Genomic DNA, 25,767 nt, shown 5'->3' with positions numbered 1-25,767 from the left:
ATTCGCTGTTACAGAAGGAATGAGTTTCAACTTACTGGATAGTAAGATTGAGAGATGGTGTGTGTGTGAAGCGTCGTGTTTGTGATGTTTATGGTTCCCGTTTTATTAAAATTGCAATATATATTCGGAAATACTGGAATACAATTTGAATATTGGTCTTGTGTGTCGATTTCATCCAAGGACAAGTATTGATAGGGCTCCTAGTTATAAAACCATATTCTACGGCGAATACTCAACACCTGTTTGTCAGTGAACACCCAGAAGAAGAAATAAGGAAATAAAGATTAACAAAAGCTTATATCAAGGACCAATAAAATGGAACTTCAGAATCGGAAATGCTGTCAACAGAAAATGATAACCTGGCAGAAAATTGCAACGCTCATGCTCGTGTTGTCGGCGGCAACATATGTGGACGCGACGGCAGCGGGTGACTCGTTGGAGGAGGCGGCTAGTGAGGGGAAACTGCACTATGAGGTGATCATGAGGGAAGCCAAGATGCCCAAGTAAGTCTTGAGGTTGTCTGTTGTTTTAAATAACTTTAGGAATTGCAGTTGTCTGTTGTTTTAAATAACTTTAGGAATTGCAGTTTTCTTCAGATCTTGAATATTGATGTTAATGAGACTAAAAAGTAATGTTTGCGTGGTTTCCTTTTTTTTTAAATCTTTGTGTTTTGCGAGATTACAAAAAATCGGTATGCTAAAATTGTCGTTAATTATTTGTCTGCTGAGTATTAAGTCTTAACAGCCCTTGTTAACACGTAATATACGTTATATAACTGCCGTGGTTTAAAAGGTACACTACACACGGAGACAAACACCACATAATCTTTTTGGTAATGATATTTTCCATATTAATTACCCTCATGACAATTATTACTATTTTTTAAATCCAATCCCTTAACCTTGAAAAAAAACATGTTAATTGTAAAGCTTACTACGAAAACACAAAATTCCTAATAGTACACATTACCCCCTCGTCTCTACTGTTAGGGGAAACGTTAAATAAACAGAAATTACCCGATACTTGTATCTCGCACAATATAAGCATGCACAATGAACCCGTGTAAATGCCATTTCATGTAGACTCAAGTACACACCGCAAACAGGGAAATTTCATGCAGAACATGGTCGATGTTATTTTACTTAGAACATTCCAGATCTTCGGTTGGGAAAATTACACGCTTTTTTTTTATCAACCCCTGTTTACGCCTGTTGTCTGTGTAATAACGATAGCTATTATATCTGTATAATTTTTGATACTTCCTTATCACTTCCCAATAGTTATATATGTTTTACTAGATATAATTATTACTTCAGATATAGTTTCCCTCTCTGAAATAATAAACTCAAACATAATGATAATGCCAGCAGTGTTAACGTGTTAATAACTTGCTGTAGGTATGGCGACTGCTACCAGAACGCCTTGGAAGATCTGCACAATGGCTGTAGCAACCTGGATGACGAGGTGAGTTTTCAATTAATGATTAAGATCTTTGTAATTATCACTGGATATGGTTACGTTTTCATTCTTATCATAGTAAGTTGTTGATATTGATACTGGTCGTGTTCAATGATAATCATGATCATGAAAACGACGGTAGTAGTGTTTATGATAATCATGATAGTGAAAACACGACCAGTATCAATATCAATAACTTACTATGATCATCATTAATACTGCCGTCGTAGGGATATTCTGTAAATATGAACACCATCTAAATGAATGGTTATTTGAAACAATAAATAGTGTTGACGATGATTATTTTTATGAGTTTTAGAATATATATATTTTTGTTAATCGTTCTTATTTATATATTTTCTTACGTATTTTGCTACCATTACCAATAAAAACGGTAAAACGTTTTAAGATGATGATAAAAGTAAATAATAATCATAAAAATAATAGTAAAAATAAATAATCATAAAGATTGACCATAGTAAAAATAATAAATAATAGTAAAAATGAACAATAACAGTAAAGATGATAATAATAATAATAATAATAATAATAATAATAATAATACACAATAATGAACATAAATAATAATAAAATGAATAACAATAATGAAAATAAATAATAAAATAACCAAGAACGATAAAAATAAATACCAATAATTAAGTAACAACAAATCCACAATTCCTTCTTTCCAGGTACAGAGCAGACTCGCCCTGTCCTTCACCAATTGCTACATGATGAGGTTCGGCTGGCCCGTGTACCCTTGCCGCGGCGACCAGCAGCTGAGCAAGTGCATGGAGGGGCTGGATGCAAGGGCCGCCTCCATCTACTCCTCCATGCTCACCAACACCCTTGCCATGTGCCATTTCCTCCAGGCTCAGGCGTGGCACCAGTCGACGTCCAGTGCCATTGATAAGTACGGTATATTTTTTGGGTGGCGTTTTCTAGAGTGAGGAGGGAAGGGAAGGGGAGAGATAGAGATAGAAAGAGAAAGGGAGATAGAGAGAGAGAAAGAAAGAAAGGGAAAGGGAGAGAGAGAGGGGGAAAGAGAGGGAGAGAGAGAGAAAGGGAAAGAAAGGGATAAAGAGAAAGGGAAAGAGAGGGAGAGAAGGAGCAGGAGTGGGAGTGGGTGGGGGAGAGAGAGAGAGAGAGGAGGAGTGAGAGGGAGAGAGAGAGGAGAGAGGAGGAGTGAGAGGCAGGGGGGAGAGAGAGAGAGAGAGAAAGGAGGGAGGAGGAGAGGAGAGGAGAGGAGAGAGAGGGAGGGAGGGAGAGAGAGAGGAGGAGAGGAGGGAGAGAGAGAGAGGAGGAGAATGAGGGAGAGAGAGGAGGAGGAGGGAGAAGAGGGAGAGGAGAGGAGAGGAGAGAGGAGAGAGAGAGAGGAGGAGGGAGAGAGAGAGGAGGAGGAGGGAGGGAGAGAGAGAGAGGAGGAGGGAGAGAGAGAGAGGAGGAGGGAGAGAGAGAGAGGAGGAGGGAGAGGAGAGAGAGAGAGAGAGGAGGAGGAGAGGCAGAGGGAGAGGAGAGAGAGGAGTGAGGAGTGAGAGGAGAGGGAGAGAGAGAGGAGGAGGAGAGGAGAGGGAGAGAGAGAGAGAGAGAGGAGATGAGAGGCAGAGGAGAGAGAGAGAGAGAGGAGAAGTGAGAGGAGAGAGAGAGAGAGAGAGGAGGAGTGAGAGGGAGAGGAGAGAAGGAGAGAGAGAGAGAGGAGAGAGGAGAAGTGAGAGAGCAGAGTGAGAGAGAGAGAGAGAGAGAGAGAGAGAGAGAGAGAGAGAGAGAGAGGAGAGAGAGAGAGAGAGAGGAGAGAGAGAGAGAGAGAGGAGAGAGAGAGGAGGAAGTGGAGAGGCAGAGTGAGAGAGAGAGAGAGAGAGAGAGAGGAGAAGTGAGAGGCAGAGTGAGAGAGAGAGAGAGAGAGAGGAGAAGTGAGAGGCAGAGTGAGAGAAGAGAGAGAGAGAGAGAGAGAGAGGAGAAGTGAGAGGCAGAGAGAGAGAGAGAGAGAGAGAGAGGAGAAGTGAGAGGCAGAGTGAGAGAGAGAGAGCAGGAGTGAGAGGCAGAGGGAGAGAGAAAGAGCAGAAGGGGAAGGGAGAGGGAGAGAATGAGTGTGAGTGAGTTTTCCGTGTAAATTCTTACCGGTGACATACCGTAATGTAAAAGATAACACTTACCTTTTACCAGTAAAATTTCAAAACTAGGCCATGAATACCAGTGCCCCAGTATACATTATAACAATTCCCCCCCAACTTTCCAAGTTATTCTTATCTTTGTTTTCTTATAAAGTCTCAGAACTGCCTCTGAGGATGTGAGTTCCCAGCTGAGTCGGGCGGTGGACTCTGCAACAGCTCTGCGCAATCAGCTGGACAGTCAGATGGTGGCTTCCAGGGAGGCGATTAAAGGGCGTTTTTGCCGAATTCAGGTATAATCGGTGTTGTTTTTGTTGTTCCTGTGTTTGTTTGTTTGTTTTTAAGTCTGTAGTTGTTCGTTGTTAATAGGTAGTTGGTGATTGGTTTAATTTCATGGATTTAGTTAGCTATTTAGTTATTTTTTACTATTGTTTATTTGTCGTAGATTTGATTTGATATTCTTTATAATGATTTTATTTAATATTCTTAGTTTTTCATTAATATTGTTATTATTTATTTATTAATTGGTATTATTGCTGAGGTGTCTTTTTTAATGTTATTTTCCGCTGAAGGACAAATGGAATTGTTTATATTCTTGATCTTTTCTTCATTAATATAGTAATTCCTATAAGCTGCGTTTGGTTTATATATATATATGTGTGTGTGTGTGTGTGTGTGTGTGTGTGTGTGTGTGTGTGCGCGCGTGCGCGCGTCTTTTCTTTTTCTTTTTCGTCCAAGGATTTCATACATAGACTTCTTTACGCCAATTAGTTCATACACGTTCATCATCACCATAAACACTGAACATCCATTACATCTCGATTCCTTAAACCAGAATTAGCTTTAGTGAAAAAACAAACTTTCTTCACAGGGAAACGACGGCTGAACAGCGTGGTCTTATAGTCGACGTTTTCGACCGCGTGTCTCAACTGCAGTCACTCGTCATGGGGGAATTTACGTGGTTTTATTCTGTAAGTATTGTAGTAAAGGGTTTATTTAGAGGTGTTTGGCTATGTGTCGTTCATTCTGCTGCCAGGTGGTGTTAATTGGCTTTCATTAAATCCTAGATCATTTCCCGCCGTTTCAGTATGCCTTGGCTATATTTTTGTTTTTATTTTCATCATGCTAAACTTGTATCTCTCATTCGTAAAGATCTTATAACACAAACCCCGTTTTTTTAAGTGAAAGACAAAAATAATAAGGATGATAAAAATAGTACTGAATTCATAAGAACTTCAAACAATAGGTTTCGTTTCACAATTACTTCGAACACGATCGGTTTCAGTTCGCAACCACTTCAGATAAACACAATCGGTCTCCATTCATAATTTTCATCTCCCGTCTCACCCCCAGGTTGTGTTTTACGTGAGCGGTGTCCTCGTAACACTCGTCGCCACCTGTACCCCGAGGACAGTGAGTGCCCGTCTGCCCTCCTCACTATCCTCGCCTTTTCCCTCACTCTGGAACGAGCTGTGACTGCCTGGCTGCTCGCGAACACACACGTCGACTCCTTCCAGGTAAGGTTGATTGTGCTGAAACAGTATATGGTATAAGTTATGCTGAGAGAAAGTTATATAGATAAGTAAGTGTGTGAGAAGGAATCTCTTTATCGTTATGCGTGTGAGAGAGGGAATTTATTATGTAATTGTGTGTGAGAGCAGATTTCTTCATCGTTATGTGTGTGTGTGAGAGAGAATTTCTTTACCATTATGTGTGAGAGGGAATTTCTTTACCGTTATGTAAGTGTGTGTGTGTGTGTGTGTGTGTGTGAGGGAATTTCTTTACCGTAATGGACTGTAACTGTGCAAAAACTTATTTCGTGTTGTTTTGAGTAAAGTTATCTTTAGGAATCGAGCGAGAAAAAGCCTTGACCTTAGGGGGGGGCCACTTTAGGTTCGGGGACCCTCAACATTGAAAACTAAATATTTAATTTAATTGATTGTGAGAATAACTGACTACAATTCTTAGTTTGTAGTATTGACCATAGTGATATGTTAATCATGTATTACATAGGTGTTGATGAGTGTCAGTTACCTTACCTACATTTTTGCATCATGGTATTACAGAACCATTTACAATTATAATTTCGAGATTAATGCTGTTTCATTTTTTTTTTTTCTCGGTATGTTATTGTTACCAGTTTATGAAGTTATTCCGAAGGGACACCCTAATCCTCTATTTTCTGGTGCCCCCCCCCCCCCCTCCATTTTGTTGATTCTTTTTGGCGATAATAAAAATTTGTTTTAAACAAGTAATCCCTTAGCCTGGTGTCCCTCTGAGGGACTCGGGACAATTGTCTCCCTACAAACCTGGCCCTGCTTTCCGACCAGACGAGGCTCCTAAACTGCTTGCTTATTCTCATTTCAATTACAATATTGAAAAAGTATATACCTTATGCTATTGTTGAAATTTCAGACATTACAAAAAGTATACTCGTACATCTATAACAAAATATAAAAATATAAACGAACTATGCATAAGACATTACAGAAAGTATACTCGTAGATCTAAAACAGATAAATAGATATATTGGACTATGCATGAACCCTAATAGGAAGATATGTGTATGTTGTAGATCGAAGTCCACACGGCTGTATGGGGTATTCGGCGAGGCTGTGTATCTGTGTGTCTCCTCTCCCTCATTCGCGCCGTGCTCTCCTACAGGTTAGTTGTGGTGATTCGAAAATTGTGTATTAATAAGGCTGTCTTTTGTATATTGTGTTTTCCTGTCGCTGTGAGTTATTTTGGTTTTGCTGTGTGACGTTGTTTGAACTAGTACATGCAGAATTATTTTGGCTTTATGATGAAGAGAAGGCCACTTTTTATAGTGCTAGTTTACTACATAAAGAATTTAGAGTGAATCAAGGAAACAAAGACCAGTGACACAAACCTAGGAAGGGTTCTGAGAGAGAACTAATTCCCAAATGAGAGACGTGTATTTGACGTTTCGGTGATAAATCAGCGTGGGCATGTAATATATTAGTTACATATCTTGCCTTTTGAAGTTATTAATTTTCATATATGTATATATTATCACTTTGTCGAAAGACCCCCCACCCCCCAGTTCCCTGCCCATCGTGGGGGGGGGGGGGGGGAAGAAGCTGAGCCCAATGTTGGGGATCGTCAATTGGGCCTCAGCCATTGGTTTAACAAATTTTGTTGCCGTGCTGAAAGGCCGAGAGACTGGCTTTGTGTGTCATGAACAGCATCCGTTCTCGCCTTGACAGTTACATCTGAGTCACAAGCTCGTGCATTATCAACCCTGACTGATCTCACTGGCAAACACGTTCCTGTCCAACCTCACTCCTCTCATAATACTTGTACCGGAACTGTTTCCATCTCCCCGGTTGATTGCCCTGTCTGCGTCAAAGGATTAGTCAGATTGTGATAACGACTTGCTTGCCCGTCACGTTGACTGTGATGCAATATCAGTACAATGCTATTCCCCTTGAGGCCAGTGTAATTGCCACCAATATTGCCAAGATTAGCTTCCGTAGATATGACCTCCACAAAATTTATATTGGCGGAGAGTCCTGCCCTATCCGACCATATCGACTCTCTCCCCGCCAGTGTCAGATATGTAGGCGTTTTGGCCATCCTGCCAAACACTGTCGCCCCACAGCCCGCTGCTCTAAGTGCCCAACCTTATCACGAACGTTAAAATTGCTCTGTTCAGTCACGCACTTGTGGTGGCTTCCATGACCTATTTTATAGGAGTTGCCCTGCCTTCAAGTTCGAGTCAGTGGTTGCAGCTTTCAGATTCAAACTATGCCACACTTTCCGCGAGGCCAGACAGGAAGCACACCGACGAGGTTTTTCTCTCGCTACCTATTCCAACGCTGTCCCTCGCTCCACTCCTTTCCCTTCTTCTCAAGATGTCTCAGCATCTCCCCCTGTATGTCTTCCCCCAACCCCACCTTTTACCATCCAATAAATTTTTTTGGCATTCTAAATCCAGATATTACAATCTCTACCACTTCCCCGGTACCCTGCCCCTCCTTCTCACTTTGCCTGTCGCATCAGGCATTCTAAACGTCCCACCCTATCTTCTCTTATCTCTTTCTCTCCTACATCCACCTGTTCCTCTGATTCTTGGACATGCCTCCTCCTCTTCCTCGCAAACCCTTCGTTCCTTAGACCTCCACTCAAGTCCCCTCCAAACATTCAAATCTTCATAGATATGACCCACGAGAACGCTTCTTTCTCTCATCCACCTTCCAGTCTCTTTACTCTATTCCCTCTACATCCAAAGCAAGTGCCGACATCCATCCTCAACCTCCTTATGACCACCCCCCTAGCCCTCTTCACCACCACCTTCTTTCCCTATTATTTCTTCCGCTCCCTCCTGGATGCTCAAGTGACTCCTTTTTGTCATAACAGTGTCCAGCTCCGAATCCTTCCCCTCCTTGTGTTCTTCCTTATACTTCACCCCCTTCCCCTGTTCCCTTGTCCCATTCCCCTGATTTTTCTCCTACACCCTTCTCTACCCCTATTAGCCATTGATTGCTTCATAATGACACTCTTGCACTGTTCCTCTTCCTTCCTCAGATGCATAGATGCTCTCCATTTGATGTAATCGGCCTTAACCCCCTTCCCCCTTTTACTAATCCCCTGTCTTCATTTGCTCCCCCACTCTACCCTTTTCACTGCCTTTCTGCCCTATAGCACTCTGTCACTCTTGACATCTAAAAAAAATTGTCCTAATCATTGTGTTTTATCCTTTTAGCCACAATACTTTACCATAATGTTGCATGACCTTTGATGTTAATCACATTCTTTTGTTTCAGTCACTAACCATTAACCATTTTGCGTTATGAAACTATTCATTCGCATGTATGTATATTATCTCTCTCGATCTTTATCCACAAATTGTCCGGGATTACGACCTAATTTTTCATACATGCCAGAGACCCCGTTGCAGTCACAGCAGCGCGTCTGGAAGAGCTCGCATCAGCCACAAGTGAAATCAAGAAGCTGATGAATAATACACCAGGTATGATGCTGCACATTTTACCAGGGGGCGTAGATGGGCTATTAAGGAAATAAGTTGGGTATTTGGCTATACGGATTATGGAATATGGAATATTTCCAGTTTTTTTTTTGTGCTGACGCTATAGCTAATATGAATTTCTCGTTTTACACACTCGATCAGAATAGTTGAATCTATGTATTATGTAGGATCTCTCATCTCTCAAAAGATAAGGGTCTCGGGTCATTAGCTCTTTCCTTTGAGTTATTCTCCTAATATTAACTAATATCTTTATCCCCTTTATATATTGATCCTTCATAGAATCACTGGTACTCGTGTTGTCTTTTGAGGGTATCATTTATACATGTTTATTTCCCAAGAGTAACAATGATGATGATTCTTAAACGACGTATTCTCTTCCCGCAGCAGGTGCCTTGGAACTAACCAGCACGACACTGGCCAGTCTATCTCGGGTCCTAAATGACAGTGCTTCTTCCGATGACACGTATGAGCCCAGTGATGCCTCGGGTATCGAAGACCAGTTACTTGATGATTATGATGTTAGTATTGTTTTGAATTCTTTGTTGCATTGGTGAATTGTGTGTTTATTTTTAGTGTTGGGTTTATCTGTATTGTTAGTTAATCACTTTAAATACTGGAGTGCACTGTATGATTCAAGCTGTATATAACGTTACCTTTCGTGTGTATTTTTCTGTTTAGATAATTTTCTTCGCTAAAATTAAGCACTGCCCTCCAGTTACCTGGTAATGAGAGAAATCACCACAAAATTGACATTTCAGTTCGAGGAGTCGAGTGGACGGCCGACCTCAAGATACTCCCTGAGGAGGCGCCAGAACGATACGAAAGCCCAGAACCCAGTGGTGAGCATGGAGAGTCCTGAGGCCTTTGGCAGGGCAGTCCGCCGCATGGAGAACATTTCCATGCACCGTTCGCGTGCTCAGGTTCGTCGCCTGTCGAAGAGCACGCAGCAGGCCAGTGTGACGAAGATTTCAGACATTTCCTATGGTCACTTTGCAGACAGGACGAAAGATTCTGGAATCGAGTCTCTATCTGGTTAGATTTGTGGATTTTGTTCTCCATTATACAAAAAACTCGAGTTTCTACTTGAGCTACTTCCCTTTTAATCTCTATTAAACGATGGTTTCGTAATTATAAGTTTTTTGAAAGTGCTAGCAATGCTGTCTAATGTATAAACATTCACCAGTAACAATTTACTCTGATGATTATTTGGCTCCTCGTTCAAAAATGGTCAACTGTACGTTCATTTTCTATTACATGCAAGTACAGAATGTTATTATGTAATTGACAGTTAGTGGCGAGGCCGTATTTCCATGTTAATTTAATTAAAACATATAATTCCGGTTTTTAACGTATCAAAGCACGCATTTGTTTCGAGTTGTGAAAGTCCTTCCCTAAGTATTATTTATGGAAGGAATTATTTCGAACCCTATGAAGGATATTAAATAATTGAGCGATATAGCTAGATTTTAAATACTAATTTTAAATATTGCCATACAATTTGATTGATGTATGTATATATCTTCGCTATTGTACTTATATGCAAGGTTTTACAATTTTGTGAAGTGCTAATAAAGACTACATAGGAAGACTGATAAGGTTGACTTTCCGTCAGAAAGCCTTTGCAAAATAAAGTATGTATTTATCAAACATGCTTAACCTAGATCTTAATATAGACCCATAATCTATATTATTAATGGACCCAACAATTTAAATGGGAGTCTACAAACTACTCGACTGAATCCATAATAAGACTTCCTCGTACTTTATTTCAGAGGCCTTAGGACCAGTAAAACACCTTAAAAATTGTGAACATTTATTTGATAAAGAAAAAAATCTCCTTTTATACATTCTTCCACACCAGGCAGATGATATAATGATATTTACATCTGAAACTGTACATGCTGGTGAAAAAATAATACATTACATTATGAGAGGGAAATTAGTAACGTATGCACACACACCTTTTTTCCCCGCTTGCATTTTCACTGACCAACTATAAATTAACTAATCAAACCGGGTTCTGAGAGGTGACCTTCCTTCTTGTTTTGAATGCAAAATAGAAACAGACTACATTATTTAGACTATGTTATTTAAAAGTTTTCCTCACTACAATTTTATTATTTATTTATTTTTTTGTCCTTTCATTTTCTTTCTTCTAGTTGGCAAAGAAAAGACTACACAGCGAGATGCATACCAGTAAATTGTAGAATATATACTTTCCTGCATTTTTATCCGGTCTGCCATGAGTCTTACCCAGGAGAAAACTGTGCAAATAGTAACTCCAAAAGAGAAACGGACACACACTACATGCACTTCTCTGGATAATGAAGTAACTACCTGTACATAATGTAGTTGGTGAAATCATTCCTTGTGCACCTGACGATCCATTGGTAGTGATCTGCCACAGATACTTGTATATCTGTCCTCAAATCAACTTCCTATTCCAGTCATTGTCTTATGCAACCCCTTGTACATAACTAACAATTTCAAGAACGTGACCAGCTTCTCTGTAATCTAGAAAAAAGGAAAAAAAAAAAAAAAACATTCAGTTTTTGTTTAGGTCAGTTGAGAGGTCCACTTGTATCTGTTGATGTTATAATGATTGGACAACTATTTTACAATTCTCAAAGGGCCTTGCCTCCAGCACAGTAGAACCCAAAGCACACTCCTTTGGTCATCAGGTAACAGTCACATGTGATCTTGTGAAAAATAATGCAACAAAACTTTTTTACCGAGTGTTATACTTAACTCTTTGCATAACACAAACTTTTTGCTGTACATTGCAAACCCACACAAACTACATCAAGTTAAGTAACGCTACGTTTAAGTAATTTCTGCTTAAGACTTCTGCTGCATATATTTTTTGGGGAAAAAAAGGCTTTCTAATTGTAAAATGCAAAATGAATAAAGTTATTTCTTACTTGGAAATTGATAAATACATTTGCAAATTTCTTTTCACATAAACACTACTATAATTATCAAAATCATGAATGGAAGCAAACCATTCATGTATCACAAGACAAGTACAAAAATTGCCTGAAGAGCCTTTATTGCAAACTTTACACACATTTATATATATATATATATATATATGTATATATATATATATATATATATATATATATGTATATATATATATATATAAAATTTTATTATATATACACCTCATTGTACCGAGGTAATAAATTGCTGCTGTATCAATACAGTAAAAACATGCTATCACTCCTCTGGCATAATATATGAACCACCTCTATATCTGTTAAAAGAGTGAGGAAAAAAAGAAAAATATAATAATAATGACTAAATGCTCTTTGCATCACAGATTAGTTGTACATACTTCACTCAATGGATCATGACAGTAACAATTTCAGTGTGTCAACTGAATATCAGTCTCTTTGTTAGTATCAGTTTTATATCCATACTCTAACGCATAATGCAATCATGTACCAGCAAAATAATTACTCTTTCTTCTTAAAATTACATCACAAAAAAAGTGTTATTACTCACACAGAAACATTACACTTGTGTAGTTTTTTTTCTTTTTTCTTTGTGACTAATTTAATAAATACAAGAAGGCCTCACAAACTATACTTTTAGTTTTGTGCATTGCATGTAATGTCCATTTATTAAATATTATTTACATATAAAACACTTTTCATATAATCTTTGAAAATAAATACATTTCCAATGCTTCAAAATAATAATAACAAAAAGTCTATATTCTCCCTCCCAAAAATACATTCTCCATCCCTTTCTTTTATTTAAAATACATATATCTATTTCATGTGATAATAGTTTTTACTGTATATCATACACATAAAGGAATATAATATGCAGTCTAGACAGTAACTAAAATCCCTTCAAGTTATTGTATGCGAAATAATATATAAACATAAGCGTCCTTTTTACTTATCATAAATCTTCCCTACCCGTCGTTAAATTTCCATCAGACAAACTAACGCTCATCTAACCAGGAAAGCCTAACCCACACACTTCCTGGAGGGTACATGCATCTCGCTTCAGACACATATTACACACTGAATACTTGGGTTTTGAAGTATGAGACAAGGTACCTAAATGACTTACTCAGACCATGAGAATATATTTACAAAGATTAATAATAATAATTATAATGATGATGATAATAATAACAAGAAATCATTACACAATCAGACCAGAACTCCATTTCTTTCTTCTGCGTAACTTCTCCTCTTCTTGCTCTTCTGAAGCGTCAGGTACCACACCTAGACAAAATATATAACTTCCACTCACAGGCATACTTAGGGCGTCTACCTCCTCCTCCCGTCACCTTCACCTGACAAATGGGGTGATCTCGCTTTCAAGCCTTGGGGAGGAGGTCTGGGTGCTTGTGTGGTCGTAGTTCACGAGTCGGCGCCCAACCAGGTACTTATCATTTTTTATGTGTTCATAGAGACGGGTGAACTGTACAACTTGCATGATGATGAGAGTAGACAGCAGTGTTATGATCAACAGTGCGGGATATATGCGACGCTCCACCAGGACCTGTCAAACAAACAAAATGCACTTCCTACTAGTTGTTCAGTGATGAGGTTCAGATACTTCATGACAAGAAAAACTTTCATATTCTGATCCTGATAAAACCATATTTAAAATATATACCAACTGTGTGGCACCAATAGAAAAGCAAATATCTAAAACAAAAAAATTATTTTTTACCATGATCATAACATAACATCAGTAGCAGTAAATGGGCTTACCAGTGCACTAGGGGGTACAAAGAGAGGGGCCAGGGTGTGTGCTGTGACATAGGGAATGGTGAGACAGGCACCAAGGCTTGCAATGACTGGAAGTGCCGTTTGGCCCACAAGGAGGTTCAGGTCCAGGCCACGCACTCCACCCAAGTAGATATGTTCCAGATTTGTCTTGAGCCACCAGTTTGGACCCATCATGACCAACGCACACATGATTTTTGTGTACAGGACGCCCAGGGCCCAGTCCTATTTAAAGAAATGTAAAAATGGCTTGACAAAGTGCACATCACATATCAGATTCTTGAGCCAACAAACAACATGCACTAAATAACCAAAATACTAAATATATAATCAGATAAACTACATAATCATAAAAATATCAAAGTAATATTTATATATTTGTATTGATATAGCTACATAGTACATATTTACAAAATAAGTTGAATCTCCTAAAAAAGAAAGTTGAAGATAGAGCAAAATGAGAAAATGTATCAATGATAAAACCTGCAACAAATTCAAAAAGGATAAATCCACACTTCCAAGACCAGATATAGTAGTTCACGAGTCATTGCCCATCCAGGTACCTGTTGTTTTTTGTCCTCACAGAGATGGGAGAATTATACAATTTGCATGATGATGTGGGTAGACAGCAGTATTATGCAGTATATAAATAAATGCATACAAAAAGCACCCCCACACACAACTCACCTGCCAGAGGAAGATAATGGGTGTCTGATGTAGGGGAACTCTCAGAGGTATAACAATGACCAACTCCATGAGAACGCCCACCATCAACGGCACAATTACCGCCACTACCACTAGCGCCACTAGTGCCTTGGTGCCCTGAAATGGAATTTGTTTATTAGCAACACTAACAAAACATATAGTAATGAAAGCTACAAAAACTGTTTAATAAATATATGAACTAAAAAATGCTCCATATTCAGTTTCTTCCTAATTACATACTCACCATGATGCCCCATTGCTTCAAGCGCAGGATAACTTGTGACCATCCCAGCATTATCCAGGAGATGAGGAGAGTGATGCCTCGAATACTGAGCAAACACAGGTACAAACCACATGCACCAGTGTATAATTCATGAACCTTGAAAATTGAGGTATGTTAGACACTTTTCATATTATTCTATTAATCCTATCCCTTTCAGTATTGTAAACCTATTCCTTTATTTCAGTATTTATCTATGGAATAAAGAATACCTTATATAATACAATGTCACTTTGACAATTTCAGTAAGTTTAAAAGTCAGTCTATAATACATGGCAATCATTTCTGCAACAAAGAAATGGCAATTTCACACAACACAAACAACTTACTTTGGTGTCACCAAGAGCAAGATACATGCACTGACGACCCACTAAGACTGGAAGCGTCAAACATATAATGGATGCTGCTGTCAGGCTCACACACATCATGACCACCAAGCCCAAGATCCGCACACCAAACCATCTCGGCCGTACATAAGCCTGGAAACCTGGAAAGAATGTGCCAGTTATGTCTCAATGATACATGAACCAATCCACCTATGCAATATTAAACCTAGAGTACAAAAAAATCTGAATACAGCCACCAGAGCCGGAAAACAAACTTACCCGTCGGCCCATCTCGCTGGAGCAATGCCTGGTGAGCAGCACCAAGACCTCCTCCGAGGGCATCTCCACCTCCTGGCCCTCCAACAACAGGGTTCACCAGGCCTTCCACCAGCTCGGGATCAGCCTGCTCTACTTCCACTGGAGGGGCAGCCGCACCAGCTGCACCACCTTCTCCAGCAGCTCCAACTGTGTCACCACCAATCACAACTCCACCTCCCTACAGCAATAAAATAAAAGCACATAAAGCATAGAATATTTATTAATAAATACTTACAATATAGTCACCTTAGTATAAATGGAAACATATTACAAGTTTTGTTGCATTTAGGAAAACAAATCCTCAATTTATGGAAAAGTTTTTGGGAAAATAAAATTCACATATCAGCTCTTCACCAGTTTCCTACCTGAGCATCAAGAGCCACATCACCAAGCAAGTACGATCTCAATCCAAGAATGTGAGACACGGCAGCACACCAGTGTCTGACCAAGAGCTTGAGCCAGACTCGAGTGTGACCTTGTTCTAGCAGTGCTGGGAGTATCACCTGGAGCAACAGCAGCTCCAGTGACAGCTCACTCACTGGAGTATCACTGACAACGAAACAAATCATCTTCACTGTCTCTTTCATAAAAAAAATAAATAAATAAAATCTATTCTCCACTTACTTCATTTAATTGCAAGTGTTCTCTTCTCTAACTTACCTCGACAGTGTAATATGATAAGGTAAAAAGGAGGGCCATAGTCCATGAATGATCTTTATTGGTAGCCAAAGCATTAGCAACACTGTGGAACCAAATATGACCATGGAAGCCAAGAAGCGTCGAGTGTGGCGCACAATGGGCAGGTGGATCATCTAGGGAAAGACAATGCATGAATGGTCAATAAAGGCAGAATATAATGAGAGAATTTGTAAAACATACACAATGTGTAAAAAAAGGGAAAGGAAAGATGACAGCTACAGAGAGAAAGGTATATCTTTTTCTTTCTTTCTCTTCTCCCTCTCTCTCTTTTTTTTATCAGAAAAATCTATACAAGTCATAGTGTTTCTCTGTGAAAGAGCACACTGACTCACCTCTTGTACGGGATTGAAGTCTGGGTCATTGAGATTCCTGAGGAACCACAGGACACCCGGTCTCAGCACTTCCCGAAGCAGGAGGATAAAGGAAGCAAAGTAGAAGACGTAGACCATCCCCACCAGCCAATGGATGAACATGGATGTGCCTGGCGCCATCTTAAAGCTCACCTCTCGGTCCTTTTCCAAGAATTCCAAAATTAATTCACATAAACAAACAATGAAGACATTCAAGAGCACAGAATTTACCTCACACTCACACTGCAAACCAGTATTCCATTCACAACAAACTATATCTCTCCAGAAAATTAAAATTACTACTCCAGCCATGTACGTACCTTTAGCGTTGCATCGAAGAGAGAGAGGGAACAGATGTCCAGCCACCAGCCTCCTATCAGTGGGAAGACCCCAATCTCCACCACACTCAGCAGAGCAACTTTAACTACAACGTAACATAAACCTAGAACACGCTTTGACCTACAGGATAAAAAGAGAAAGACAAATAATAAATGAGCAAAACATTATCATCTTGCATAAAAAAATATATTTTGTGAGAACATCTGGATTTTTTGGCTTATTTCTGCACAATGAAGAAGAATTTCCACCAAACAGTAAGCAAAATCCCATAACAAGCTTTATGAAATGAGTCATCTCCTTTGTGGTATGTTAAGTATTGATATTTAGTGATATCCAAACATTTTCTAGAAACAGGAGATACTACTGAAGCAGAAGAGGAAATGTATGAAACCAGTATTATAAATGTGATGTAATATCTAATGAATAACCTAGGAAATCTATCCATCTACTAAAATTTCTTTTTACATCTCACTTTTTTTTTTTTTAGCCCCTTCCAAATACATCAAGAAAAAAATATGAATGTACTTTAACTTACCTGTTAAGCCTGATAATTGCAGCCAGTGTATGTAATAGCACCAGGCATAACCCAACCACACAGTACCCACACAGTGCTGTCAGAAGACCCTCGAAGTGTGATGCAGACACCCATGCTTTAAGCTTAAAACCAACTATGGTGAAGTGCCCAATGTGATATGGACAAAATGCTGTAGAGGAGACAGAGAATGTCAATATCAACAGTAATGAATTGGCCATCTTGACATCTAATTCATAATATATAGACTCTTCTAAAATATTGGATCAACAGACTTTAAACTGACAAATATCTATAGATTTAAATAGTAAGAAAGTAGATAAAATAACCAGTATGAGTTGAGGGAAACCAATAATAATCAAATAATAGAAACCAAACAACTCACCAAAGACCAGTATGAACATAGTGTTGAGGGAGACGACCCAAAACACGTGCTCTAGAAACACGAGTGAGCCGTCAAGACCCAGGAGACGCTCCCACGTGAGCTCCTCGGCTGCCCGGTCCCACTCAATGGGGTTCCAGTTCAGATCGTCTGCTGCGGCTCCTGGGTCGAGGTTGTTGTTACCCGGAGCTCCCTCATGGAGGATCTCACCCTCGCCTCCTGATGGAAAAGCCAGTCATGCAATTATGGACTTTAGTGATGTGGGTTTGCTTTTCTCAATTGCAAAATACAACAAGGAAAGGAAAGAAAATCATACAAATAATATATTTACCCCTTTACTATTTTATTCACAATTTGTTCAAGCATGAATCCTTAACAAGTGTTATGGATGAAATTCATTCTTAGATAAACAGGCCTTAAGACTGATAAAGGAGTGTAAATTACCTTATATGAATAAACTTTCTTTTTAACACCAAAGCTTCATCGATAAGACAATGTTTGGACCCAACAACAATAACAAGAGCAAGGAAGATGATAAGAATAACAATAATGATAACAGTGATAATTAAAATCCAAAATCTCCCAGCCCCTACCTTCCCCTATATTTTGATTTGCTGGGACAGGAGCCAGCTCTTGATTTGCTGGATCATCATTGATGTCCAGGTTGTCATTGGCCACTTCCTGCTGCTGTGGCGCAACATTTTCATTGGCCGCTGGCACTGGAATTTGTCCATTCACTTGATTGATTGCTCCAAAATTTCCAGGTGGCTCATGCTGAAAAAGACAGAATTAAGTCCCTTTCTTTAACTGTTGCATGGTTGATGCCTAAAATACTGCTGATTTGCATAATGATCTTAAATGTGCAGAAGCCAAAGGGGCTTATAATCACTCCTAAGATTTTGATTGCCTTGTTCATAACTGATGTCAGACACTCCCAAACACTTGTTCAATCTCAGGGATATCTATGGATGAATTATGTTAACTGTAATGCCTTCAAGGTTAAGAACTACATGCCCAAAGTAGTTGTAGTTGTGGTGCAATCACAGGGCCAGTTTTTACTCTCCTTACAATATACATGTGTATCATTTATGCTGCCTACAAAGATACTAGCATTGCTTGTGTATCTCCAAGCAATGCCAGTGAAGTCATTTGTCAACTGGGCATTTTCATTCTCATCACATTCTTAATCTGCTCTAAGACACCTATATGAAGTATTTTTAAGGTATTCTTTCTAAGTATAATAACATTAAGTTAAAGAAGTTTCCACCTTCAACCTTCACTCAATAGTATGCCTATAATATTATTGAAAAATATGGAATAAGCCAAAAGATACATAATGCTTAACTAGGAAAGCAAAAACATGACACTTCTAAAATAATGTGAAGTGTGAGTTATACCTTCACCCTATGTGCTGGGATGGTGTGACATACAAGCCATATCCACTATGATTTTAGTTTACTGTGTTCACATGTCAATGGCTCCATAAGTACTTAGTAGGCAAGAAGTCAATTAATAGTCCTCTCTATCTCACCTGTTTAACCTTTCCTTTGATTTTCAGAAATATTTTTAAAAATCTTTTATCTTAACCCAATGTTGCCAGGAAAATACAGTGCCAATTTTAGAATTTTTTTTGTGAAATGTCTCTGCACACAGATGGCTCTGGAAGTGCTTAGCCACAAAGAAGTCAATTAGTAACCCTTGTGACCTTACCTGATTTCACCTTTCCTTGAATTGGCGAGAAAGACATTTTTTTTTACTAAAGCTATGAATATCAATGGTGTATTTTTATTATAGTTATGATAATTACTATAATGTTACTGACATTAGTAATTGCAATATAAGATGACACAAAATAATTTCAAAAATCAAGGTGAGACAGGTAGTACTCATAATTAGATCATCGGTGACTAAGTACAAGTGGAGCCATCTATGTGTAAGAACAATTAATAAAATCAACTCACTGTGGGCATAGGCATGTACGTAAATGCCTTGCCCGTCAGTTTTGGGTTAACAAAATTATAATACTCATAATGTCAAGAATAATAATAATAATGATAGTCATCAACTTTAATAGCATTAAAAAGAGTTCTTCATGGACTGGGGAAACTAGCTGAGGTCACAGCAGGCTACTAAGTGACTCCTTGGTGGATAAGCACTTGTGGAGCCACCTGTATGCAACAAAATTCACAGTGGACTGTACATACACCCACATACTAGGTTAAAGATAAAACTCAAACTTCCTCATAGAAAAACTCACCTCATGCTGTATTTCTTGATCTAGCCAGTCTGGCCCTCCCCCATGGAGGATCTGTTCCCGCAACCACACCAGACTGATGAAAGCACTTAGTGTGCATGTCACCACAAAGCACCCATGGAAGATATCTGACACTAAGTTATCCCTGCGAAGAGAAAAAATGTTCAAAAAGTGTCATTTCACTTCCCTGACAATCTCTGACGTCACATACATTATCGAGATACCAAACATATAAACCAATAACCATCAACTTATATAAAAAGTGAAAATTCTAACTTACGTTGAAAGCATGTCAAGTGGTAGAGTGAGCACTGAGGAAACTGAGCCCGTGAAGAGGCAACGATATATTCTGCAGGCTGTCAGCGGCACAACCCCAAGCCATGCCACAGCAACCAATGTGTAATGCAGCCAGTAACGGATGGCTGTGCCCATGCTGCGTGCTAATCCAGCAAGGATGTCTGCTATGGGTAATCTCTTGGGCATGTCTGGTGAGTATACTGTAAAAGCATTTACACATTAACATATATAAATTTATCATAATGCAGACTATTGCCTAAACATATAATACAGATTACAATTTCTTAAATGATCATCTATATCTATATAAATCTATTTTAGTACTCTCCCCTATCAAAAAAAAAAAAAAAAAACATAATAAAATAAAATAAAAAAACAATAAATAAATAAATAAAATAATACTTAAACTGTACATACTTGGTGTGAAGTGGAAGCGATGTTTGCAGAGTTCGCAGTACTCTTTGCGGGAATAACGAAGCCATTGCACTAAACAATCTTGGTGGATGAACTTAATGCTACCAGTACAGATGCAGGGGTGGAACAGAGGACGGTCGCTGGAACCCTCGCACCTACAAACGCGACATATATCTGCAAAAAAAAAATTAGAAATCTAATAATTCATAAAAAAATGTTCCACAGTACCAGCTTTTTATGACTTCTTATCAGATGGTCCTTTATTGCTCTAAAAAATATTGCTAAAATATATCAAATTCCACATAGTTTATAAAATCAATCAAAAAGAAGGCAAAGGGCAGATTCTGACTTCTAATTTGTGTTTTTTTCTTTGCTTTTTTTCAGAAATAATATTCCCTGCTTTTAATAGGGCGAGAACCGTTTCCCCACCAAGAAGAATATGATTATAATGAGTTTATAAATCCGAAATGTTCTGGTCTGAGAAACACCTCTCACCTTCCCTATGAAACCAATATTGTACCTGTAATTAATATCTGACCTTAATCATATTACTTATACACAATTTACATAAAGCAATAATAATTGTAATCACAATCATAACAATAATTGTAACCATAATAATCATAATAATAATAATCATAATAATAATAATCATAATAATAATAATAATAATAATAATAAAATACAGTTATAATATCAATAATATAAATAACATTAACATTAATATCAATATTAATATCAATAATAATATTAACAACAACAACAACAACAACAACAACAACAACAATAATAATAATAACAACAATAATAACAAAATCAACAACAGTAGTAGTAGTAGTAGTAATAATAATAATAATAATAATAATAATAATAATAATAATAATAATAATGATAATAACAATAATAATAACAATAACAACAATAACAATAATAATAATAACAATAATAATAATAATAAAAAAATACAACAACAACAATAATAATCATAAAATCATCATCATCATCATCATAATGGTAAAAGTAATAGTAAAAGTAAAAGTAATAGTAAAAGTAATAGTAATAGTAATAGTAACAGTAATATTAATAATATTAATAATATTAATAATATTAATAATATTAATAATATTAATAATATCAATAATATTAATAATTATTATTAATATTATCATCACTACTAATTCCTATACTGCAACTAGTTTATACAAATAATTTGTGATAGGTCTCAAGCTTTAAGTAAAAATCATTTCACATATCTAGCCTGAAATCAAGAAAAACAGCGTCTTGTGGATTAATGGAGAACTTTCGCATGGATATGCATCATAGTGTGTTGGAAACTGAATATGAATAAATACACATTTTGTAACTTTAAATCAACAATTCTCTATAACTAAATATATATACCCCCCCTCTCTCTAACTTTTTCTACCAACATATCAAATACAGAACTGTTTAAAAAAAAAGTTAAAATCTTCTATAGAGAGGCCTACTTACTTAGGCATGATCAGAAATGCTCAGAAATCCTTCTTTATACAAACTTTCAAATTATAATCAACACATCTTATTTTAGTTTGATCTTTTTACACCATTAAACTTCCAAGATGAATTACATGCCAACCCCAGTTACCTAACCATACACTAATTATGAGGTTATTCGTTTCACATTATCTGAATATTGTATGTTAAAAACTACTGGCAATTATATTTTCTACGGAGACCTGAGCAAAGAAGTTTCTTCAAGGCTTTCCTTGAATCTTCTTACTATGAGTAATGGGAGAAGTAAATAGTGTAATTTACATAATTTATTCAAGCCATTTTATTTTGCATATTTATGAGGAATTTTTACTTCCAAAGGAGTTTAAAAGCCAATGGTTGTTTGTACATCAAAATATACGCGTGGTAACACATTATCAATAAACTTGCAGGCCTGTGTCACTAACAGCATACACATGACAGCTCTTAGCAATTTACAATATCTTTTATTAAGAATAAAAAAAAATGCTATACTTTAAACCATCTTTCTACAAAATTATCTAAAATAATCTATCAATATGAATTTTCACAGTTATCAACAATACATACAATACCTAACTTCTTTCCTTTTAATCGATATATGTGCACTATCACATTGTCTGGTATTTGTCCATTTATCTTTTCTTTTCATACCCTAATAATTAAGTAAAAATATTAAAACACTACCAATAAAATTATGGAACATTAATATTTGAAAAGCATTTCATCATACGTTCTGCTCTTGTCACAAACAACTGATAATGATAGTGGTAATAATGAGGACGGGAAAAAAAATAATAATAATAACAATAATAATAATAATAATAATAATAATAATAATATTAACAACAATAACAATAACCATAACAACAGCAATAACAATAACAATAATATAAATTAATAAAACAATAACAATAACAAAACAATAACACAATAACAATAAAAAAAAAACAAAACAACAAAAACAACAACAAACAACAACAACAACAACAACAACAACAATAACAATAATAATAATAATAATAATAATAATAATAATAATAATAATAATAATAATAACAACAACAATAATAATCTGTGCAAACTGTCCACTGACATTAGGGTTTGAAATGTGTTCTACTCTTAATTACCCAAATCTGACTAGCAATAATTTACACTTCTAACTCTACAGAATGCCTCAGGACCTGCCAGGTGAATATGCTAATCATATTATACAACTGGTAAGGTTGAAATCAATTTTGTGAGTCACATTCCATTTTTCCTGAAGATAAGTATCATGGTAAATGTTACTATTACTCATGACTATCACCAATCAGTATCTGAAAATAGTGTTATTTATCAACATTTATCACATGTCACAACCATCTACCATTACCAATCATCACTTCTCATTATCTACTTCATTTCTCAAGGTTCATTATCTAGTGCCCTGATATATTTTCTTCACTATCACCATGACATATTACAAAGTATCCTTATTTCTTGCATCATCATCATTATCTTCACTCACTCCTTTTGGTATTCACGATTAAGTCTCAGAAAGACAAAGTTCATCCAGACTGCACTGCCTTTGTTTATCTGTTTTTGTTTTTTTTATGCTAAGAATGAACAGAAGACATTCACAAATGATTTACTGGGTGAGCTGCACAAGATTTCTCTAGTCATGCAAGGATTTGGTAAACAGCAACTGCAGTATTTGATATTTGTTGTTGCATCAAGTGATACAGTGCTCTGATTCAGTGTTGGTCAGAATAGGCTAGGATACATTAGGATGTGTCAAATCAGGGTATGTTAGATTTAGATCGGATAGGTCCTGTCTGATAAGTCAGGTTATAGGTCAGAGTAGGTTTGGTTAAGCAAGTTCTGGTTAGTATTATGTAATCTAACTTAGCCTCATGGTAGATCCATATTTTGTAAAGGTTGAGAACTTTGTGTCTCACTGTCACTGGAGATAAAGATTCACTCTTACACATGCACTTTATCTGCTCAACCTGGGAAATCCCTATCCGCCTGCTGGCCCAGAAGTCACGGTAAATCTTTTATTTGCTCTTTTTAGCTTATCAGCAACATTCCAGTTCTTATGATAAGGTAGTACATATATATATATATATATATATATATATATATATATATATATATATATATATATATATATATATATATATTAACAATATTAATATTAAAATATGTATTGGTGATTTTTTCATATTTATAAAAGAAAATTTCTAAGCAATCACTACCTGTTATTTGTACTAAACTGATCAAACATTTTTTAAAATCCCTCCCCCCCCCACCAAAAATAAAAAGCATAGATATACATATTCATACATACATATAACACAGGTACATAAGACCTGATAGTCACACATGAGAAAATTGCAAAGTCAGCATCTTTCAAAAGGATTTACACCTAAATTATGGCTGTGTAACATTATTTTGCAAATATCTGGAGATGAATTTGCAAAAAATCAAAAATGTCTTCAAAATGAATAAACCCACTTATGCATATTGAAGAGTTTACTTCAAAATTTTTATCAGTAAATGATTTTCATTCCTCTTTAACCTCCTTTGACATTTTATCTGCAAATCATTACTTATCACTTGATATGAATATATATATATTATGGGAGATTAATATGAAAAGCAAAACTTTGCAAATCAAATATGAAAAACGAAAATGATATTTTACAATCCCAGATCTTGACAATTCCAAACTCTAACTAAACTTATCATGTAATAAAAAAGTAAGCAATCTTAAAATCCCATTCAAATAAACAGATTACATACTTATTAGACAGTCGATGCAAAGCTGAAGAGCAAATCTTAAAATCATCGCAGCAGTATTTCATAAGCAAATGAGCTTGCTATTTTCTGAAATCATCATCTTAAAATATTAGTGAAATTTCCATTAGGCAAATGTACAAATATACAATAAAGTTGATACTTTCCCTCCTTTATCAATCATTTAAACATTTGAAAAGTACAAAAGATCTGCAGAGAAAATAGGCCTCTAAAAATATCAGATTTCAAAGTCATCCAAAACTATATGGTTCTCTTTGGTTAAAGAAGTTTAGCTAACTTGGACTAATGTATAGGAAGCTAAACCCTACAAATATAAACTAATCTACTTAATACAACTAAAACAAGTTATCACAAACAATATTCTTAATAAAGGAACTATTAACATCTGCATAATCCTGCTTACATGTTAGTGCTTATCAAAGTATCACCATCACAAGAACAAATATACTGATATTGCATGATTATTATGGATTATGTTACTTTATGTCATGTTTCTGTATTGCAATAACATTTAGTATGTCATTACCCTATTAATATTCTTTTACATGTCACCTATTTTATTATTCACCTCCTTATCTCCTATCTATCAACCAATTCTCTATTAACCCTCAGTTGGAAGTACTCTCAATCTATTAAGTCTTTTGAGTAATAATACATTAGTTTCGCGGCGGAAAGGTTTAATCCAGAGCCAAAAAGATAAAAACACTGCAGAAGCTCCTTGAATGAAACACGTATTTTTATTCCCCAGAACACCTGCCACTCAACACCTCGTCCTCGGCACAAGAGGGTGAATTCACAGCTCCCAAATATCCTCGAAGGTCGCCAAACAACACCCAAACACCTGTTCAACAAAACACACTTTGATATCTATCGTAATTTTCCTCGTATGTTCCCTGCGAGAGAGAAAAAAAAGACAAGTCAAGGTTGCCAAGGAATGTTCCCCGTTCTCGCACTTCAACCCGATCTCAGGGCTGTTCCTCAAGTGACACCTTCACCTGCCGTCTTCCCGAGTCCCGGAACGGCCGCAGCTCCTCGGCTTTGCGCCCGGGGAAGGAGCAGGAGCGAGAAATAAGGCCTCACCTTGGTTCTGAGAATCCTCCTCCATTTTCAACACTCGAAGAGCTGAGCATCGAGACCGCGACACCAATTTTTTTCTTATCGGCAATGCATCTGCACACGGCTTCATTTATCTTCTATATCAACCCGGATTTTCCTCGTTTATATCGCTC

At 37.0% G+C, this 25,767-nt stretch overlaps 2 protein-coding genes across 3 annotated transcripts in view; one reads left to right on the top strand and one right to left on the bottom strand.

Annotated features, from left to right (window-relative positions):
• Positions 1 to 10,172, top strand: part of LOC119590105 — a 10,324-nt gene extending 152 nt beyond the window's left edge. The window contains exons 1-10 of the mRNA XM_037938876.1: positions 1 to 503; positions 1,398 to 1,464; positions 2,151 to 2,371; positions 3,724 to 3,859; positions 4,438 to 4,537; positions 4,920 to 5,083; positions 6,142 to 6,230; positions 8,474 to 8,559; positions 8,962 to 9,095; positions 9,336 to 10,172. The exon at positions 1 to 503 is cut by the window's left edge and continues 152 nt beyond it. Of these exons, the coding sequence (XP_037794804.1) occupies positions 316 to 503; positions 1,398 to 1,464; positions 2,151 to 2,371; positions 3,724 to 3,859; positions 4,438 to 4,452 (627 nt within the window). The 5' untranslated portion in view covers positions 1 to 315 and the 3' untranslated portion in view covers positions 4,453 to 4,537; positions 4,920 to 5,083; positions 6,142 to 6,230; ... (1 more) ...; positions 8,962 to 9,095; positions 9,336 to 10,172. The remainder of the gene's footprint in view (positions 504 to 1,397; positions 1,465 to 2,150; positions 2,372 to 3,723; positions 3,860 to 4,437; positions 4,538 to 4,919; positions 5,084 to 6,141; positions 6,231 to 8,473; positions 8,560 to 8,961; positions 9,096 to 9,335) is intronic.
• Positions 10,173 to 12,168: 1,996 nt separating this feature from the next.
• LOC119590076 (E3 ubiquitin-protein ligase MARCHF6-like) lies at positions 12,169 to 25,739 on the bottom strand. Of its 2 annotated transcripts, none has more exons than XM_037938837.1 (17): positions 25,619 to 25,739; positions 20,231 to 20,401; positions 19,797 to 20,013; positions 19,520 to 19,661; positions 17,856 to 18,036; positions 17,266 to 17,481; positions 16,884 to 17,052; positions 16,330 to 16,468; positions 15,992 to 16,171; positions 15,621 to 15,772; positions 15,326 to 15,509; positions 14,922 to 15,138; positions 14,646 to 14,803; positions 14,281 to 14,415; positions 14,019 to 14,153; positions 13,317 to 13,556; positions 12,169 to 13,101 (listed from the first exon to the last, which is right to left on the bottom strand). In XM_037938837.1, exons 1-17 carry the CDS (start codon positions 25,722 to 25,724, stop codon positions 12,889 to 12,891), a joined length of 2,955 nt encoding a protein of 984 aa, XP_037794765.1. In that variant the 5' UTR covers positions 25,725 to 25,739; the 3' UTR covers positions 12,169 to 12,888. The 2 variants fall into 2 exon arrangements, with proteins under 2 accessions (XP_037794765.1, XP_037794773.1); XM_037938845.1 differs by lacking the exon at positions 25,619 to 25,739 and adding an exon at positions 23,624 to 23,648.
• Positions 25,740 to 25,767: the final 28 nt, after the last annotated feature.

Source organism: Penaeus monodon, chromosome 3 (genome assembly GCF_015228065.2).
Source record: "Penaeus monodon isolate SGIC_2016 chromosome 3, NSTDA_Pmon_1, whole genome shotgun sequence".
NCBI lineage: Eukaryota > Metazoa > Arthropoda > Malacostraca > Decapoda > Penaeidae > Penaeus > Penaeus monodon.
This window is presented reverse-complemented; position numbering and strand designations above follow the sequence as displayed.

Bases quoted from the DNA above. Each gene is read 5' to 3' on its own strand.
- LOC119590076 (XM_037938837.1), bottom strand. From the start codon at position 25,724: ATGAAGCCGTGTGCAGATGCATTGCCGATAAGAAAAAAATTGGTGTCG. The intron at 17,053-17,265 runs GTGAGTTGTTTG...TCTCCTCTACAG, and splicing joins TATGTTCATACTGGTCTTTG to CATTTTGTCCATATCACATT. The intron at 16,172-16,329 runs GTACGTACATGG...TTCTTGGAAAAG, and splicing joins TCTTCGATGCAACGCTAAAG to GACCGAGAGGTGAGCTTTAA.